The sequence below is a fragment of the Pyrus communis genome, chromosome 11 (assembly GCF_963583255.1).
Source record: "Pyrus communis chromosome 11, drPyrComm1.1, whole genome shotgun sequence".
In the NCBI taxonomy this organism is placed as follows: Eukaryota; Viridiplantae; Streptophyta; class Magnoliopsida; order Rosales; family Rosaceae; genus Pyrus; species Pyrus communis.
In genome coordinates, this window is record NC_084813.1 from 25,790,527 (window position 1) to 25,810,387 (window position 19,861).

At 38.8% G+C, this 19,861-nt stretch overlaps 4 protein-coding genes across 7 annotated transcripts; all 4 read left to right on the forward strand.

Moving 5' to 3' along the window:
• Window positions 1-2,376: 2,376 nt before the first annotated feature.
• LOC137708186 (putative glucose-6-phosphate 1-epimerase) lies at window positions 2,377-10,523 on the forward strand. 2 transcript variants are annotated; one of them, XM_068447202.1, is made up of 10 exons: window positions 2,377-2,541; window positions 2,830-2,968; window positions 3,278-3,352; window positions 3,461-3,517; window positions 3,618-3,775; window positions 3,876-4,007; window positions 4,340-4,442; window positions 4,548-4,647; window positions 4,758-4,998; window positions 10,432-10,523. In XM_068447202.1, the coding sequence occupies exons 2-9, from the start codon at window positions 2,891-2,893 to the stop codon at window positions 4,973-4,975; spliced, it is 921 nt and encodes a 306-aa protein (XP_068303303.1). In that variant the 5' UTR covers window positions 2,377-2,541; window positions 2,830-2,890; the 3' UTR covers window positions 4,976-4,998; window positions 10,432-10,523. The 2 variants fall into 2 exon arrangements, with proteins under 2 accessions (XP_068303303.1, XP_068303302.1); XM_068447201.1 differs by lacking the exon at window positions 10,432-10,523 and having other exon boundaries at window positions 2,378-2,541; window positions 4,758-5,257.
• A 93-nt stretch (window positions 10,524-10,616) lies between these two features.
• On the forward strand, window positions 10,617-13,355 carry LOC137708185 (ribosomal RNA-processing protein 8). 3 transcript variants are annotated; one of them, XM_068447200.1, is made up of 9 exons: window positions 10,620-11,000; window positions 11,086-11,147; window positions 11,603-11,654; window positions 11,775-11,889; window positions 12,002-12,072; window positions 12,344-12,450; window positions 12,534-12,648; window positions 12,733-12,777; window positions 12,890-13,355. In XM_068447200.1, the coding sequence occupies exons 1-9, from the start codon at window positions 10,779-10,781 to the stop codon at window positions 12,959-12,961; spliced, it is 861 nt and encodes a 286-aa protein (XP_068303301.1). In that variant the 5' UTR covers window positions 10,620-10,778; the 3' UTR covers window positions 12,962-13,355. The 3 variants fall into 3 exon arrangements, with proteins under 3 accessions (XP_068303299.1, XP_068303301.1, XP_068303300.1); XM_068447199.1 differs by having other exon boundaries at window positions 10,621-11,000; window positions 12,002-12,096; XM_068447198.1 differs by having other exon boundaries at window positions 10,617-11,000; window positions 12,002-12,096; window positions 12,534-12,777.
• A 968-nt stretch (window positions 13,356-14,323) lies between these two features.
• On the forward strand, window positions 14,324-15,568 carry LOC137709299 (F-box/kelch-repeat protein At3g23880-like). Its single transcript, XM_068448386.1, has one exon. It carries the CDS (start codon window positions 14,324-14,326, stop codon window positions 15,566-15,568), a length of 1,245 nt encoding a protein of 414 aa, XP_068304487.1.
• A 1,420-nt stretch (window positions 15,569-16,988) lies between these two features.
• Window positions 16,989-19,774, forward strand: LOC137708203 (serine/threonine-protein kinase STY13-like). The gene is made up of 6 exons (XM_068447224.1): window positions 16,989-17,691; window positions 18,001-18,133; window positions 18,225-18,420; window positions 18,742-18,866; window positions 18,976-19,134; window positions 19,224-19,774. The coding sequence occupies exons 1-6, from the start codon at window positions 17,561-17,563 to the stop codon at window positions 19,539-19,541; spliced, it is 1,062 nt and encodes a 353-aa protein (XP_068303325.1). The 5' UTR covers window positions 16,989-17,560; the 3' UTR covers window positions 19,542-19,774.
• Window positions 19,775-19,861: the final 87 nt, after the last annotated feature.

Sequence of the window (19,861 nt, forward strand, 5' to 3'; positions counted from 1 at the left end):
TTATATGTAATCATTCTCAAATTTTATAAAAAAATAGTTGCAATGGTTCTTCAACTTTAACCAATTAGAGCGTTGGTCCATCAACTAAAAATACGTGACCATTGATCCTTTAACTCATCAAAACGTGCAGCTATAATCTTTTCGTCAACTTCATCAGAATTTCCGTCAAAATGAGCATTGGTGGAAGGACTATTGAAACAACTGAGTTGAAGTTGAAGGACCATTACTTCAATTGGGTTAAATATGTGACCATTGATACTTTAACTCATCAAAACGTGCAGCTATAGTCCCTTCGTCAACTTCATCAGAACTTCCATCAAAATGAGTCATGGTGGAAGGACTATTGAAACAAATGAGTTAAAGTTGGGGGACCATTGCTTCAATTGGGTTAAAGTTGAGAGATTATTACTTCAATTGGGTTAAAGTTGAAGGATCATTGATACAATTTTCTCGTTTGGGTTTTCATAGTTGCCCGTTGACTCAGCCTAACGTACGTTGCACGAGACCCATTTTGACAGAAGTTCGGACAGAGTTGACGAAAATGATCATAATTACACGTTTTGATGACTTAAGGGACCAATGATCATGAATTTTTAGATGAATGATTATTACTCAAATTTAGTTAAAGTTGATGATCATTGCTACAATTTTCTCTTTTCCATTCCATGAAATGGTTTTCAAAGCTTTTAAATCAAAAGAATCAGTCACGTGCATTCTCACTCCAAATATGCATACACTATTAAAACGTTACATGACGATATACTGATCAATGTAAATCGTTCTCCGAGTTAAAGGTTAGCCAAAAGCTCACGTTATTTCTTTCTTACTTTTTCTTTTCCATTTTGCCCACTCGAACATGCGTCAACCTAACCGGCCTATGTGGCTACTCTTAGGCATCTATTTAATAAGACATATTTATCTTCTTCTTCTTCTTCTTCTTCTTCTTTTTTTTTTTTTTTTTTTTTTTTTTTTTTTTTTGGTCACAACCCTAATAATATAATGCTTCCCATCAAATCCACCTGGCACATTTCATTGATCCAAATGTAAAGATATCATACAAGAGTAGAACCAAAACGCAAAAGGGATTGTCTTCTAACAATTATTATTTATGAGAATGGAGAAGATTATGATAGAATTGGATTTTTCACTTGTAATGCAAATGTTTTTTAACTGTAAAAGTGAATAAACATCTTTAGGAAGTTTAATTAGTTTCGAATTGTCGTGTTATTAGGCATCAAATTTGGTCTTGTAAAATTCAAACATATTTATCTTGAAAAAGAATTTTATTGTTGGTCCAGTATTTTCTGAGCAAGTTTCTTTTTGAGGTTTCTGCCCCTTTTTCAATCAAAAAAATTATCTTATGAGAAGACTTTTTAGTCAAAATGGTCTGTGAGATTAATATTACTACTCATTTTGGTTTTTGAAAATGAAAATCGACGTGATCCTTGAGTTTGTCCATTGTATATCATTTTGGTCATTTCGTGAAAAATTTATTGATATCCTCGTTAAATATTCACGTGAGCGACCACGTGACTACCCTTTTAAGGATATTTTGTCAAAACAAATCCTCCACTTAACGTGGATATTGATATATTTTTCACAAAAGAAACAAAACTAAAAAGTTTTATTAAGAAAATATGTCAATATCCTTGTTAAGTGGAGGGGTTGGTTTCACATAATACCCTTAAAAGGCTGTCAAGCGGTTGCTCAACGAGGAAATTAACAAATTTTTCACAAAATGACCAAAATAATTTACAATTGACAAACTCAACGACCACTTTTATTGATTTTCATTATCAGAGACCAAAATAAGAAGTTATGTCAATCTCATGGACTATTTTGGCTAAAAGAGGTTGGTTTGACAAAAATAACCTTAAAAAGTGGTAACATGGTTGCTCACCTGACAATTTAATGACGATGTTGATAGATTTTTCACAGATGGACCAAAATGATTTTACAATGGATAAATTCAATGACTACTTCTATCAATTTCCAATCCACATGGTTAAAAAAAAAAATGCCAATATCAGAGACAATTATGTTTATTATTATTATTATTATTATTATTTTTTGAGAATCTATGCAGACGAATACTTTGTTTTTCTAAAATCTAACTGCTTTTAATTGTTGAAGAACATCTGTAAACGGTCACAATCAAGTTCGAATAATTTATATACCCGAAAATCAATTCATTAATTAACTTATTTGAATCGTGTCTTTTTGACATTCGATCTTACGTTGTTTGACGATGCACCTATAGCTATAGGGCAACGAAGGTCTACGTGGATAAGCTGAGGTGCAAAACACACGAGTGCAGCTAAATAACCGAAAGGGACAGAGGGAAGAGGCAGAGCATCCGATGACAAATGGTTTTCCTTGGATATCCTTCTCTCTCTCTCTCTCTCTCTCTCTCGGATATAAAACACTGCATTGCAAGTTTGCAACATAGATTTTTCACAAACCCAGAGAAAGTTGGGATGTCTCAGTTCTTCTGCTTCGAGCTCCAAGTCGAAACCGATAACATTTCATGATCAAATCAACGTAAGCTTACCCATCTCGTGTCTTTTTACAAATTTTGCTTCTTCGTTCTTGTTCATCATTTTTTCCTTTGAAAGATTTCATTTTTCTGATGTTGTTATATATTGTCAAAGATGTAATCTTTTTCAAGAGATGTAGGTTAGGCAAGTTGGTTGCGTCAGCGTGCCATGTTGCACGCTAGTTCTATCCCGTCTCTAGAGATTAAAGTAATTTAGAATATCGCTTTGTAGAAAAAGAATGTAACTTTTTGTTTTTGGGTTATGTATCTGTTTGGGGTTGAATGCAATGCAGATTGGAGCTGGAGTGAAGCCAATTGTGAACAGAAACAAGAGGGAGATCCAGGCTCAGAACGATGCCGTTGAATATAGTGAATAAGGGTGATGGATTTCCCCGAATCATACTCACCGAGCCAACTGGTTCTTCAGCAGAGGTTGGTTTCAAATTTCAATTAATCATGTTCTCTCCTGTTTGCTAATATTGATATGATGGCCCAGAGTTAACAACATGATCGTAGACCTTGGCGTAGCCAAGTTGGATAGAGCAGTTAACACTCTATGCACCCGAGTTCAAATTCCTTTCTTCCCCAGTACTAGTTTTAGATTAGATTGTTTAGGTTCATATCGCTCGAACTGAAAAAAAGTTGACAACTCGATCAGTGATCCATGATTCATATGATGATGGGTAAATTAATGTGCAAGTTGTGGTCACCAGCTGTTTGATATGGTGCAAATTGTTTCAGGTGCTTCTATATGGAGGGCAGGTTGTTTCGTGGAAGAACGAAAGACGCGAAGAATTGCTCTTTATGAGTAGCAAAGTATGAAGATTAAACATTCTTCCAGCGTATGCTTGATTTAGAATTTGAGATTGTTTTAATTCCCTTTGTACTTGATTAATTATGGGGCTGTTTTCTACTCTTGTGTAGGCTACTTGGAAACCGCCTAAAGCGATCAGGGGAGGCATACCCGTCTGCTTTCCTCAGGTTGGAGAGTGAGATATTATTACAATTGACAAGCATGTTAAAAGGCTTTATGTTCCTGTTCTGAATTCTGATTGAGCATTCTTCATCCTGCTTGTTGTAGTTCGGAAATCTTGGTTCGCTGGAGCAGCATGGGTTTGCAAAGAACAGATTGTGGTCTGTTGATAGTAACCCTTCGCCTTTGGCTCCAACTAACAATCAGACGTCAGTGGATTTGATCTTGAAGTCTACAGAAGAGGATCTAAAGACATGGCCGCGTAGGTATGCTCTCGGAATCTAATCATTTCAATGGATGTGATTACTGCTGAAGGGCATCACCACTTGTCTAATCCTGTGAATCTTTCTCTGTGGTTTGTTTAAGCTTTGAGCTCCGGCTTCGTGTTTCTCTCAATGCTGGCAAGCTCACTTTGATTCCCCGTGTTAGGAATACGGATAGCAAGGCCTTCTCCTTTACATTTGCCCTGATTAACTACTTATATGTATCAGATATCAGGTGCGCCTTGTAACTATTTTTGTGACGTTTAAGATCGTTACCTGTATGACGTTCGCAAGTTCTCAAATTTATTGTTGATGTTATTGAAGAGGGAAATGATTGTCACATTCTCCCCCTACACACCCGCTCTTTTTCTAGCCTTTGGATTGAAAACCAAAGGAGAATCAACGGACATAAATTATCAGGGGTGTGCAGATGGAGAAAAAGGGTGTATGAATTTCATTTCCCGTTAAAAGAAAATTCTATGTCGAGTATTTTATTAGCCGCTGAGGCGGGAAGAAAGTGTATTTCATCCTTTTCAGAGACGTTGCATGATGCTGTTTAATTTGCAGTGAAGTGCGCGTGGAGGGCTTGGAGACGCTTGATTATCTCGACAATCTGATGCGCAGAGAAAGGTTCACAGAGCAGGCAGATGCTATTACCTTTGATGAGGAGGTACAACTACCTTCGATTTCTCTCGTTTTAAAAGCCGTCTTTTTGTATGAACTGGTGGTAACTCATTAAGTTGTTTCTGTTTTCTCAAATTCTTGTTCTCGTTAGGTCAACCGAGTGTATTTGGGCACGCCTACAAAGATAGCCATGATAGACCACGAGAGGAAGAGAACCTTTGTTCTGCGGAAGGATGGCATGCGGGATGCAGGTTCTTATTATCTTGGATTAGTTTTGTAAATTATTATTTTCCCTTTTGTTGATATGATCCTAGTTATACGAAGTTTCTCACTTTATGCTAGAAAATCGTGTGATCTGCAGTTGTGTGGAACCCTTGGGATAAAAAGGCCAAGACCATCCCTGATTTGGGAGATGAGGACTACAAAACCATGTTATGTGTAGATTCTGCGGCCATTGAAACCCCAATTTTCTTGAAGCCTTCCGAAGAGTGGAAGGGCCGTCAAGAACTCTCTACCGTTTCATCAAGCTATTGCAGTGGGCAGTTGGATCCTCGCATGGTTCTTCATGGCCTTTACTGACAAAACCAGTGGCGTAAACGGAGGTCTTGTTGTAATTTAAGCCCCCTTATTTGATGTACCTGAGACATCCTCTAGTTGTTCAAGTATTATCCTTCTTGTGGTACTTAGGATTTTCTTGAAGCGAAACAACGTTAGCTGCGTGTAAAATGTGAGAATAACATTTGCAGGATTGCACTGTCGCAGATCGGCAACAGAAAGGCCGCTGTATAAGGGTTAAGAATACATGTTCTGTATTTGAATGTTGTTTAGTGAATGAGTTACATGATGCCTTGGCGTGTTTCATTTCATTAATCCCCTTCTGCTTCACCAGAAACCGTAATAGCAGATGTCGAAAGGAACAATTTTGAATCATTAAGCTCTAATTATGTTATTAAGTGCATAACCAAGTCGGTAAACAAAAACAAGAAAACAAGAACACAATCTCAATTCTTTCCTTATGGAGTAATTGCTCCGCCCCTAGGCGGTTGACTTTTAGATGTTTTTTCGTGCTTAGAAGAGCGAATGTTCCAAACTTCTCCTTCGCATCCTTGTCGAAGGGATCGTCTACCAGATACATGTGGACATAGGCTCTTGATCGAAGCTCCTCGTTCATCTTGCCACCAGTTAGTTTCTGTTGGAACTAACTGAGATAGTCGAAGGTTTTGTGAACGTGAAAACCTAACTGCACTAGAAAACTGGGAGAATGGATATATTATTGAAGTAAAATAACTTGGCTCTTAAATAGCCTTACAACAAACAAGAAAAAGAGATAACTATCCACGATTGTACAGATCCTAAAATCGTGGTAACTGACTAGATTGAAATCAAAAGAAACAACTTGTCCCTCAAGTATAGGAGGGTTATTAGCACGTCCAGGTGTAAACCCTAGAACAAAGGAACCCTAACTTTGACTACTTCAACATCCTCCCTTAAGCTGAATACCAGTGAAATTCAGCTTAATCCAGGGTGTTCGCATACTCCCATTGCTTCTCGAATCCTTGCAAAAGCTTCGAACTTCATTGGTTTAGTCATGATATCTGCGATTTGCTCCTGGGTAGAGCACTGTTTCAGTTCCACCACTCCATCATTGACCAGATCACGAAGAAAATGAAAACGAATGTTTATGTGCTTGCTGCGACCATGCATTACTGGATTCTTCGAGAGTTTGATAGTTGAAATGTTGTCACAATACACCACCGTAGAATCATTCTGCGCATGACTTAAACTTTTCAGAATTCTCCTTAGCCAAACAACCTGACAAGCACTTGATGCAGCAGCGATAAACTCAGCCTCTGTGGTAGAGAGGGTAACCACTGGCTGTTTCTTAGAAGACCACGACACTGCACTTGAATTTATCATAAAGACATAACCTGAAGTACTCTTTCTGTCATCCTGATCCCCGGCATAGTCGCTGTCCGTGTAACCAAAGAGTTCTTCATCTCCTCCCTTCCTATAAAACATTCCAAAACTAGTTGTTCCCTTCACATATCTTAGAATCCTTTTAGATGCCATCATATGAGACTCAGTGGGACGTTCCATGTACCTACTGATGAGACTTACAACAAACATCAAATCAGGCCGAGTGGCTGTTAGATACATGAGACTTCCTACCATCTGCTTGTAAAAAGTATCATCGACCCTTACTCCTTCTTCATCCTTTGTAAGCTTGAAACCAGGAATCATTGGATTTTGCACCAAGTTGCACTGTCCCATGTTGAATCTTTCAAGAACTTCTTGAGCATACTTTCGTTGACTTATGAAAATTCCATCTTCCTTCTGCAGCACTTTAATTCCCAGAAAGTATCTCATTTTGCCAAGATCAGTCATGTCGAATTCGACCATCATAGACTTCTTAAATTGTAGAATCATAGCTTCATCATTACCCGTAAATATAAGATCATCTACGTACAAACACACAATCAATATTTTACCTCCATTTGTTGTTTTAGTGAACAAAGTGTGCTCGTAGGGGCATTTGTTGAAGCCTTCCTTGACAAAGTATGATTCTATGCGATTGTACCAAGCTCGGGGAGCTTGCTTGAGTCCATACAATGCTTTCTTGAGTCGATAGACTTTGGATTCTTCTCCCTTTTGTTCATAACCTGTAGGTTGATCAACAAACACTTCTTCTGTAATATCTCTATGGAGAAAGGCTGATTTAACGTCAAGTTGATAGATTGACCAACTTTTCTGTGCAGCAAGAGAGAGCACTATACGAATTGTGTCCAGGCGAGCCACTGGTGCAAAGACTTCTGCATAATCCACTCCATATTGTTGACTGTACCCCTTAGCAACTAGTCGCGCTTTATACTTGTCTACCTTCCCATGCTCATTGAGTTTCGTTTTGAAAATCCATTTAACTCCAACCGTTCTTCCTCCTGCTGGCAGATCAGTTAGTTCCCATGTCTCGTTCCTCTCTATCGCCTCAATTTCTTGGTCCATTGCATGCCTCCATTTCTCACTTTTCACTGCCTCTTCATATGTCATTGGATCACTATGAATAAGTAACGCTAGATGAGCTATATTCACCTCTTCTTCGTCAGAGAGACCTTGACCAGTCTCATAGTCACTCATCCATGCAGGTGGTCTTCGTGTTCGTCCATCTGGAAGTGAGTTATCGACGTTTGAGACATCGACATTTGAGGCATCTCCTTCAGAAATATTGCTGCTGCCAACCCTATTTCCTTCTAGTTCTTCAATCACGTCAGATTCATCTTCATTGCTTTCTTCTTCTAAACTTGCTTCTTCATCGACTTCCCATTCTAAGTCAGCTAATATGGTCTGCTGATGGTTATCATCCCAACTCCATTCTTGATCTTCTTCAAAGACCACATCTCTACTGATAATTATCTTCTTTGAAATAGGATCGAACAGTCTATAGGTTTTTGACTCTTCGCTGACCCCAAGGAAAATGCACTTGAAACTTTTTGAATCGAGCTTCACTCGCTTATTGTCTGGTACGTGGACATGTGATATACATCCAAATACTCTGAAATGCTCCACTGAGGGTCTTCTTTCGTTCCATGCCTCTTCAGGTGTCTTGCTCCTCACAGCAAGAGTAGGACTTCTGTTCAGCACATGCACGGTCCAATTCACGGCTTCAGGCCAAAAGGTTTTAGGGATGTGCTTCTCTGACAACATACTTCGTACCATATTCATAATGGTGCGATTTTTCCTCTCTGCGACACCGTTTTGCTGGGGAGTGTATGCAGCAGTCAACTGTCTGTGTATCCCATTTTCATTGCAGAAGCTTGTGAATTCTTGTGATGTGAACTCACCACCTCGATCGGTTCTTAGACTTTGAATGAAGACCCCAGTTGCTTTTTCCACCCTAGCTTTGTAGGTTTTGAAAGTAGCAAAAGCTTCTGACTTCTCTGCCAAGAAATAAACCCAAGTTTTTCTGCTAAAATCATCAATGAAGGTGATGAGATACCTTTTGTTGCTGTTTGAGATTGGATTAATCGGTCCACAAATGTCAGCATGCACCAACTGAAGTCTTTTAGAAGCCCTCCAAGTGCTTTCCTTTGGGAATGGATCACGGTGCTGTCTTCCTACCAGACAACCCTCACAAACTTGTTGAATGGCTTTGAATTGTGGTAACCCTTCAACCATCTTCTTTTGCTGGAGTATTTTGAGTCCATTCCAGCTGAGGTGCCCATATCGTCGATGCCAAAGAGTTGCCTGATCTGTGGTCAGAGAAGAGAAGCACTTTGTCTCTCTTGATGGTGGGCAGTGAGCTAACACAACAAACATTCTATTCTGAGTCATTTTAGTTTCAATGATCAGACCTTTCTCAGGATGAAAAATCTTGCATTTTCCTTGTTGAATAAGCACAGTGAGCCCCTTTTCTTGCAGCTGCCCAATACTTAGCAGATTGTTCTTCAGTTCTGGCATAAAGAAAACACTGGTGATTACGTGAATTATCCCATTCACCTCTACTCGGACTGTTCCTTTGCCTTGCACAATAAGACTTGAATCATTTCCCATCTTGACTGATTCTTTGAAACTGTTGTCGAAATCAATAAATAAGTCCCTCTTGCTACACATATGGTTGCTGCACCCAGAATCGAGGAACCAAATGTGCTCAGTTTCAGCTTTTGTGTAATCAACATATGCCATCAATAGCATCTCTTCTTTCGTCTCTGCATAATTTGCATGTTGATCCTTTGCTTTCTTTGGGCACTCCCACTGAAAATGCCCGAGTTCATGACAGTTATAACATTCTAGGGTTGCTTTGTCAAACCCTAATCTGCCCCTTCCTCTTCCTCTTCCACGGTAGTTGCTTCGTCCTCCACCTCTTCCTCCTGGTTGGGCTCCATAAGTGACTTGCAATGCTTGTTCCTCCACAACTACATGACGGCTAATTCTTTGTTCATGCACCAAGAGACTGCTTTGAAGCTCATCGATGGACAAAGTATCCAAATCATTGGATTCCTCAATAGAACATACGACGTAGTCATATTTTGGAACCATAGATCTCAAGATCTTCTCAATGATCATCACATCTTGCATGTGCTCTCCATGAATCCTCATCTTGTTAGCAATGATGAGGGTTCTTCCAAAATACTCGTTGACCGACTCTCCAGCCTTCATGTGCAGTACTTCAAATTCTTTTCGAAGAGCCTGCAATTGGGCACGTTTTACACGTGCTGTTCCTTGGTATTTCTGTTTCAAAGAGTCCCAGATATCCTTCGAGGTGTCCTTCTTCAAAATTGTCTCTAAGATCGAACGGTCAATAGCCTGAAACAAGTAGTTCTTGCACTTCAAGTCTTTCAGCTTTTGATCTTCGATTACCTTTTTCTGTGATTCGCTTGACTCGGCTCCTTCTGCTACTGCAGTGATTCCTGTCTCCACCAAGTTCCAATACTCCTTGGAACGTAGAAAGTTTTCCATTAGCATACTCCAGTGATCATAATGTCCATCAAACCTCGGAATGGCAGGTTGCACAAAACTGCTTTCAGATGTCATGGCTTTGTTCCTTCACGCTAGTTACTTTGTTGCAGGTTTGATCAGGCCCCGTGGTGGGGCTCTGATACCAGATGTTGGAACTAACTGAGATAGTCGAAGGTTTTGTGAACGTGAAAACCTAACTGCACTAGAAAACTGGGAGAATGGATATATTATTGAAGTAAAATAACTTGGCTCTTAAATAGCCTTACAACAAACAAGAAAAAGAGATAACTATCCACGATTGTACAGATCCTAAAATCGTGGTAACTGACTAGATTGAAATCAAAAGAAACAACTTGTCCCTCAAGTATAGGAGGGTTATTAGCACGTCCAGGTGTAAACCCTAGAACAAAGGAACCCTAACTTTGACTACTTCAACAGTTTCTTGATCGAAGCTCCAAGGCCTTCGTCGAAATTCTTTCTCACCATGTTCATGGTGAGGTTTGAAAACACGATCACCAACCTCACCAGCATTCCGGCGTCACTGTCAATCAGCAGCTGATACATTTCCTTCGTGGGTTTTGCAGGCGCTTTCCCAATTTTTTACTTGAGAAGGTCTCTCAGCTTCTCGTTGTCTGCATAAATCCCTGCAGATTGGAGAACGAAATGGTTAAAAGGGTTTGTATTTTTTTCACTTCCCTTTTGATTATTTCGTTAAACTTCGTAAAATCGACTAAAAATCGTGGGTAATAGTTCCCAATTTTTATCAGGCCGTGCCAGCGACGGGCCCAAGCAAAGCCCATCGAACACAGGCCTGCGACAATAAATTCTCCCTTATGAGCCCAGAAGAAAGCGCGAAACCACAAATTTGCAGAGCAAGGGTTTTTGCAGACGACGAAGAAGAAGAAGGGTTTTAGAGGCGCAACGAAAAGCAATGGCCGATAACGAATCGAGCAAAAAGCGGAAGAGAGCGGGGCGTCGCAATAAATCTCACACCCAAAAGCTCAAGCTTTCCACCGAAAGAGAAAGCACTTCCCCAAAAGCTGAAAGAATCAATGAAGAAGCAACAGAGAAGCCAAAAGCCTCTGCTTCTGCGTCTGCTAAGCGCTTAAAATCGCAGGGAAAGCTCTCAAATTCGTCAAGCTTTCTCGATAAGGTGCGTGTTTTTATCGAAAGAATTTAACTTTATGTGAAATTAATTGACGGAAATTGTTGAGTGGAGTTGTGGGTCTTGGTTGCAGATGAAAGCAAAGCTATCGGGAGGCCATTTTCGGATGATTAACGAGAAGCTCTACACTTGCACGTAATATTTTACTGCCCATTTCTTATTGTTCGTTCTAATTTGTTTACTTTAGTTAATGGGAATTCAAGGCCAATTTTTTTTTAAGCACTTTGGTGCTTCTCTTCAAGTGCTTTTTCATTTTTATTAAGGATTGGTTCCAAAAACATTTTCACCAAAAACGCGTTCCATTATTCTTCCAAATGAGCACCCGTGTTTTTATGTTGAATTGTGAAACATAAGTTGGGATTAAAAAGTTTTCGATTGTTTTCTAGTTGTGTAATGATGATGAAATTTCGCCTCGAATGTGTATATGTATAAGTTTTAATGATAATGAAATTTCGCCTTGAATGTGTATATATGTATAAGTTTTAATGTTTGTTACATTGCTTCGATCAGTGAATGTTTGGCTTAATTTCCTATGTGAAAAGAAATTTCGCCTTTGCGGATTCACTTTAATTTGATTCCCCTATTTTTAGTGGAAAAGAGGCGCTTGAGTATTTCAATGACGACCCGACATTGTTTGATACAGTAAGATTTCTTCTTTATAAAGAACTCGTTTCGACCACCATATCTGCTGTGCATTCTCTCATATGAGATTGTGGAGTTTTACTTTGAGAGTTGACGTGCTTTATTTACTTGCTTGGCCAGTACCACACAGGATATCAAGAGCAAATGTCACATTGGCCTGAGCTGCCAGTTGATATAATCATCAAATGGCTTAAAGAGCATAGCCCTTCTCTGGTCGTGGCTGATTTTGGATGCGGTTAGAGTTTAGCTAACTCCATTTTTCGTAGTTTGCTGGTTGTTTGTTTACTCTCACATGTCGACATTCATTTGGTGACTACATTTAGTAATTTTGTTCTGTTGTTTTACAGGGGATGCACGCCTAGCAAAAAATGTGAAGAATAAAGTCTTCTCCTTTGATCTCATATCCAACGATCCTTCAGTAATATCCTGTGATATGGCAAATGTATGTGCTTTCATTTGGATTTTAGGTTGAATCATAAAATTTCTTATACTTATGCATAGATTTATAGAAATTTTTTTTGGCTCTTTGCTAATTTGCAGAGGATAGTATTTATATACTTGAAGCAACCAAGCTGCGTATGTTAATATTTAAGCAAAATTGTTACTGTCATGTATGTGCTGTTAAAAATTTATCTCCTGTTTTTTCTTGCGTATTCTATTGAGAATTCATTCCTTCCACATGTTTGCAGACACCCCTCGGCTCTACATCTGTAGATGTTGCTGTCTTCTGCCTTTCGTTGATGGGGACAAATTTCCCAAATTACCTGAATGAAGCACACAGAATACTTAAGCCACGGTCTGTGTGCCATATTCTTTTGTACTCTTGATTCACTTATCCTACTGAGTTCTTATCCAACTGACGGGTTGGTTTTTTCATAGTGGTTGGCTTTTGATAGCAGAAGTGAAGAGCAGATTTGACTCAACTACTGGAGGAGCCGATCCAAAGACATTTACAAAAGCCGTATGCGATCTAGGATTTACCTCTGTGTCGAAGGTATCTATATGTTCCTCTCATTTCCTCGGACGGCTTAAGATAATTTTTTTTGTGCTAATTGTATTGTACGTGCATTGCTTGCAGGATTTCTCAAACAAAATGTTTATGTTGTTTTACTTCAAGAAAAAGGTTAGACATTGGTGGAATAAACTCAGTCATATGATTTACACATCAGTTACATGTTTCTGGATCTCGTAAGGTTCCACTGTTATTAACAATCTCTACATCTGTTATTCTCTAGGAGGAGCAAGATTCAAAGAAAAAGGATATTGAATGGCCTGAGCTGAAACCTTGTTTGTATAAGCGCCGCTGAGAGGGAAGCCACTGGTGTTTGTGACAAGTTCATCGTCTTCATTACTCACTTTTTCGGTCAAAGATGAAGTTGTACACCGGTTGCCTGTACGTTAGAAATGACAATTCTTTCAGCCGCTTTAGTTTCTAAGTACTGCTGATCAGTATATTTCTATTTTTGTACCAAAAGAAATACAGTTCTACTTGTTTTTTCTTTCGGTCATAAATTTTGTATTGGTTTCATCTGTATCTCAAACGAACTCATATATGTTTTCGTGCGGTTAATTTTGTGGATTGCTACTGAAATTGTTTTCCCGCTGTATCCATCGATGATTTGTAGGATATACAATGTATTTACCACGTTCTGCGCAGTTGTTGTAGTGATATTACCTCTCTCTGAAGATTTTGAACCATCATGTTGGTGGACGGTTTAGCCATTTAAAGCCTCTATTTACACAGTTGAGAGAGCCTGTTTTCAGTCATACGCGTGGAGGACCAACAGGATGCCCGAAGTTTGTAGTCCAGTCCGTTTTCTTTTGCCGTTAGTTGTATGACGTTACACAACCCCTTCGGCCTTCTCTTCTGTCAATTCAAACTCAACGCTGTTCATGAAATCAACGATACGCAAATCAACGTTTTCTTTTCCAGTAGTTTTTAGCTCATTCCGTTTTCTTTTCCCTTATTTTGTTTACCATTCTCGATCCTCAAATGGTGTTTAGTATTTGCACCAAAATTTTCATGAACAATAATATTTTTAGTTTAGGAGCGTTTGGATAAGTATATTCACTCTCCAATTTAACGGGAAGTGTAGGAAATGTAAGACATACTTTGAAATCATAAGAACAAGACATTAGAATCACGAATACGATCAACCAAATTGACATGAAAAAAAAAAAAAATTAAACTTATCTGCCCAAGGGGGAGAAGAAGAAGCCATGGTTGCTAGGGTTTCTAAAAGAGTCTTCTACTTTCCAACAAGCAGAAGTGTTCCAGTAATAATGGGACTCCAAATCTTAATTAGTTGCATAGAACAAGGACTCCAAATCTTAATTAAAACAAGATTCCATAACTTCCTCAACTCCAATTAACTCGTTGGCCAAGTTAATTGATTTCCAAGATATCTGTAAATCATATTCATTGACACTCACCTGTTTACAAGAAAGTGCGTATTAGATAGGATGTCTTTCATGTAATTGATACTGTATAGATACGTGATTCTATTATATCTCTAGATTATAGGATTCCTTATTGTAGACTAGTTGTATTTATTCACATTTTATCAATGAAACACATAAGTTGCCGATATTCTTTTTCTGCGCTGCAACTAGGACTAGGATACCCTCCCTCCTCCTGCTCCTCCTAAATTTGCTGCTCGGTCTGCCGAATGAAGACCGCAAAATACAAATGCATTCCCTCCGGCGTGTTGGCAAACATTCTTTTCAGGCTGCCTGTGAAATCTCTGAAGCGGTTCGAATGCGTATGCAAATCCTGGTATGATCTCATCAAAGACCCGAGTTTCACCATCCAACACCTCCATCATTCCAAAAACGTGAATCAACATTTTCTTCTTCAGAAAGGTGCACGTTATGGTCATGTCTCCTTGCTTTGTTTGGACGAAATATCGCTTCTTTCTCGGCATCGGCTAAACTTACCCTCGGTCTTTTCTGAAATTCTGGGCCCTTGCAATGGAATCTACTGCTTCATAAGGCTTAATGTTGAATTCGAACTGGATCTTATTGCACTGGCAAATGTTTCACTCAGAGAATTCAAGGTTGTTCCAGACTTGAGCATCGCACATCCTCACAGCGAACGTCAAAGCGTCAAACTCTATGGATTTGGATTTGATCGTAAAACCAATGATTACAAGTTGGTTTTAATTCTCAGTTGCACAGATACAAAGGGCATCGAATTCGATTGTAAGGAGGTTGTATATAGCTTGCGTTCTAATTCATGGAGAGAATTAGATCGTACTTTTCCGTATGCTGAAGTTACCCATTGGCCTTCTCCGTATTTTAAAATTAGCTATTGGCCTTACCTTTTGACGAGTGACAGTGGCACCTATGTCAACGGGAATTCTCACTGGTTGGTCAGTGATACCGCTCATTGGTTGGCCAACAATGTTATTCGTTATATGATTCGTTATTTTGACATGGCTGATGAAGTGTTCCGACGGATTTCGCTTCCGAAGTTACCGGAGTTTTCCTCCGACGGTGACATGGATGTCAATATTAATGCGTTGTACACTGATTCTCTTTCCGTGGTTGTTCTTCCGAAGTCTTATATCCCTGACAAGACTTGTGAAGTATGGATCATGCACGACTACGGTGACGATGAATCTTGGACCAAACTAGTTACGATAGGGCAAATTGAAGGCATTGCAAGGTCACTGAAGCTGTTGGGATTTTGGCACAATGGAGAGTTTCTTTTCGAATATGACGAAGAACAAGTGATCTCATACAACCCAAACACTCAGAAGATCTCCCAGAAATTCCGAGTTTGCGGATCGTTGCGAGCTTACACAGAGAGCTTGGTTTCAATCATAGGAGATCAACTGGACGACCAAAATATGTTGTTTGATATTGTTAAGGAAAGTGATGATCCAACTCTTCAACAACCCACATCTTCGTAATGATAATTTAGTTCGTGTTTATATAATTTACTCGTTGATTTTTTTTGTTGTTAGGTTGCCGGATCGCCAAAGGAATTGAAATACCTTCTTTTGTTTTGTTGATATAATATTTGGTTTTGGATAGCGGAATACTTGCTTGATATTTCGAAGTTTAGCATGTCTTTTTGTATTTAATATGCACAACGATGTATTTGCAATAAACAGCAGCGGATTTGAACTAAAAGACACAATAAACATGTCATAATAATTTAATTTATTTACCTTAATCTTTGACACTTCAATCCATTTGCCTCCAACCTGAAATATAATTCACAAATCCACATTTTCTTTATGTCATATTTGTGATGGGTGAATTAGATTTGGCTTATTTGCCTCCAACCTGAAAGCCAAATTAATGTACTTTATTACTTTCTAATAAGACGTTGATAATTCAATTTTTGTGATGGGTTTTTGGGTAGTGGATACCAAAACGGTACATTCCAGAAGCTCCCATTTTACAGTTGTATTGTATTCTTCTGTCCGTCCATTTTACCTTTCTTATCTTCGTAAGCATTTTCTAAACATACACAAACAAAACAACAACAAAGTCATGTCTCTATTACGTGAAATCGGTTGAATGAATCTTAAAACATTATTGCGTTCGGTTTTAAGTCAAGTTTTATAGTAGCTTTTTAAAATTCATTATCATAGAGATTCAACGTGAAAATGAAGTGCCGGTTGTCGACTATTTGACACCCTCTTCCTCCTTTGTTATCATAAGATAAACTTACATAGACAAAGTATGTAAGATAAACTTCCGTAAACAGAGTTTATTGTATCATTCATAGAGCCAATTAAATAAATAAGTCACATATCTTTCACTTGATTGTAATATGTATTTTTGTTCAAAACTGTATTTAACTAATTTACTTAGAGCAGTGCATTTATGTATTTGTACAGATCTCGAAACATCTTTTTATCAATCGTAGAATCGATGATATGAATATAGTCGCGTATTTTCCATCTTGGTTCAAAATACATTCTGTTGCACGCATGTAGGTAATTTGATTAAAGGGTAATAATATAGAGAATGAATTTGTAAACTAAATGTTGGAAATTAAATAATATGAAAGTTGATAATTGGTTTATTATTTAAACGTTGATAACGTACTAATTATTATTGATGACACATAATTTAGTTTTCAAATTTAATCTCCCTAACATTACCCTTTGATTAAAATAATGTGTTTATGCGTTTAAATGTTCCAGGCTCAATAATTTAATTGTATTAATTAAAAGATTGCTGGATTATATGTGGATATATATACTATTTATTTAGTAATTATTTTATTTTATGTTTTAATTAAAAATTAAGGGGAAAGGATGAAAAACATTAAAACAAGGGAAGCACGCTATTCCCTGACACTGACAGAGACTCAAGTTTATCTCTGGATCCAGAAGACAAAAAATTCCACACGCGGAGAAGACCTAATAAATTAATCGCAACTGCACTCACTTCACACCCACCACCACCGCCGCCACCGACGCCTCCACCAAACTCCCAAATCTCCCCACCTAAGTCCTCTCAGTTTCATCCTCCTCTGCCGCCCTCAACTTTATCTGCTTTCCTCTTCTACTGTTTTGCTCTCTCTCTCTCCCTCTCCCCCCCCCCCCCCCCCCCAAATAAGCCTCTGGGTTTTTATTCTTTGCCCCCCAAACAGAAGGCACACCCTAGATTTATAGGATCCTCAACCGTGATTCTGGGGATGGGTCTGTTTTCTGAAACCTACGGTACCAAGCATGTGCTTTTATAATAGAAAGTCTTCATCTCTCTCCCTCTTCAATCGTACAAAATCTCCTTCCTTTATTACTATTACCTTTATTCCATTTTTATTTTGACCAAAGCTTCTATCTTTACTTCAAATGTAGTCCTACAAATAAAGGGTGCCCCTTGTTTTGGTTAATCAGTCCGTGTATGTTGTTTTTGTTTTAGAATTTTAGAGAGAGAAAACTATGGGATCTGGAAATGGGGTTTATTCAGTTGGGAATTTTGATTTGGATGGCAAGTGGCTGATCGATCCAAAGCAACTTTTTGTTGGTCCGAGGATTGGGGAAGGCGCGCATGCCAAAGTGTACGAGGGAAAGTAAGTCAAACCTCAGTACAACCTCTCTGTTTGTTTTGTCTTAGATTCTGAATTTCTGGTCTCTCAGGTTTAGCAATTTATAATTTTGTCTTAGATCTTGTTAAATATAAATGCAAAGTTAAGTTGGGTTTTAGCAGAACTAATCAAAGATCGAAACACTTCAGTTTTCTGATCAATCCCAGGTCTGGTGTTGTGCAATTGTGGTGTTTATGAGGCCGAATATGTGTTTTTCGTGTCGACTTACAACGATGATGTTCTGTTGTGTTTTGTGTTCTTAATCTGTTTGGTGTTGTGTTTTGTTTGTTCTAGATATAAGAATCAAAATGTTGCTGTAAAAATTGTTCCTAGAGGAGAAACCCCAGAGGAGATTGCCAAGAGAGAAGGTCGGTTTGCGAGGGAAGTGGCAATGATGTCGAAAGTGCAGCACAAGAACTTAGTGAAGGTTGTTTGTCTAATTTTTGTTAAGTAGTTGTGATTAATACTCGGCGTACTTGCAATATCTGATGGGTATTTTGTTACCTGTGTATTACCAGTTCATTGGTGCCTGCAAAGAACCTGTAATGGTCATAGTGACTGAGCTTCTTCTAGGCGGGACTTTGCGCAAATACTTGTTCAATATGCGGCCAAGGTGCTTGGACACATGTGTGGCAGTTGGGTTTGCACTTGATATTGCTCGTGCTATGGAGTGCTTACACTCCCATGGAATCATTCACCGGGACCTGAAACCTGGTATGTGATTTAATTGATTGTTTAACATAAAAGCTTGACCTTTGAGAAGAATTAGTGAAGTATATCTGTGAGCATGCCTTGAATGTGGAAATCCGAAGAATTGTTATTAGCATAGGTAGCTGATAATTTGGTATTCAACGTGATTGAAGACTTCCGTACTTTTGTAGCAGAATTAACTTCAGGATCACAAAAACGAATTGCTTTATTTCACTTAACTCTCATTTCTTCTGCTTAGGGATGTAACTATTGTTAGGGCAAAGTTTATTTCCGAAAACAGGGATTGTTCCACAATCTCACACTGTTGTCCTGTCCTTTTCCCAGAGAATTTGATCTTGACCGCCGACCATAAAACCGTCAAACTTGCGGATTTTGGCTTAGCAAGGGAAGAGTCGTTGACAGAGATGATGACGGCTGAAACTGGGACATACCGGTGGATGGCTCCTGAGGTACGGTGCTTAACTTGATCATTTAAAAGTTGAAATTATGTTTCTCGTATGGCTTGTGAGAGTGTTTTATATCAGCAAACTAATTATCCACGTTTGTATTTGGTGGCAGCTTTACAGCACAGTTACATTACGACATGGAGAGAAGAAGCATTACAATCATAAGGTGGATGCTTACAGCTTTGCAATTGTATTGTGGGAACTCATCCATAACAAGCTGCCTTTCGAAGGCATGTCAAATTTACAAGCAGCGTATGCAGCCGCTTTTAAGGTAAGAAAATACCGAAATAGTCTTATTCTGTTACTCATAGCTTGGTGCTTGTTTGGCATTGCAATCTGAGGTTATACGAATTGTTTCAGAATGTTAGGCCCAGTGCCGAAAGCCTACCTGAGGATTTGGCTCTGATCGTCACTTCATGTTGGAAAGAGGATCCCAATGACCGGCCCGACTTCACCCAAATTATACAGATGCTGCTGCATTACCTCTCTACTATTTCGGCACCAGCACCCGCTATCCCCCAACGGATATTCAAATCTGAGAATGCTGTACTCCCACCAGAGTCACCCGGTACTAGTTCATTGATGGCTACACACAACTCCGGTGAAACCACTAAAACCAACACGGACATGGAAGATAAAACTGGAGGTTTTTTCTCCTGCTTTAGACAGTGTTATTGATACTGAAAGCTGTAATCTTAGGAAAACAACGATAATTTTCATTTAGCGGCCTACGGTCTGATGTTACTGTCGAAATTCAGATGGTGTTTAGGTTTAGTTTGGTCTGATTGGGATCAAATCGAAAGGAATTTTTTAGAGTAGTGGAGTTGGGGTTGCTGTGATGTACTGACATTGTAAAAATAAGGGTTCATCCAAAAGCCTATGCTCCTATTCAATAAAATCTCTTCTGAGTATGCCATAATCTCGCCACCTTCTACTTAAGTTCGAATCTTCATTCTTTTACGCTGAAATTTAATTTGAACATCGAATTTCGAGATGAG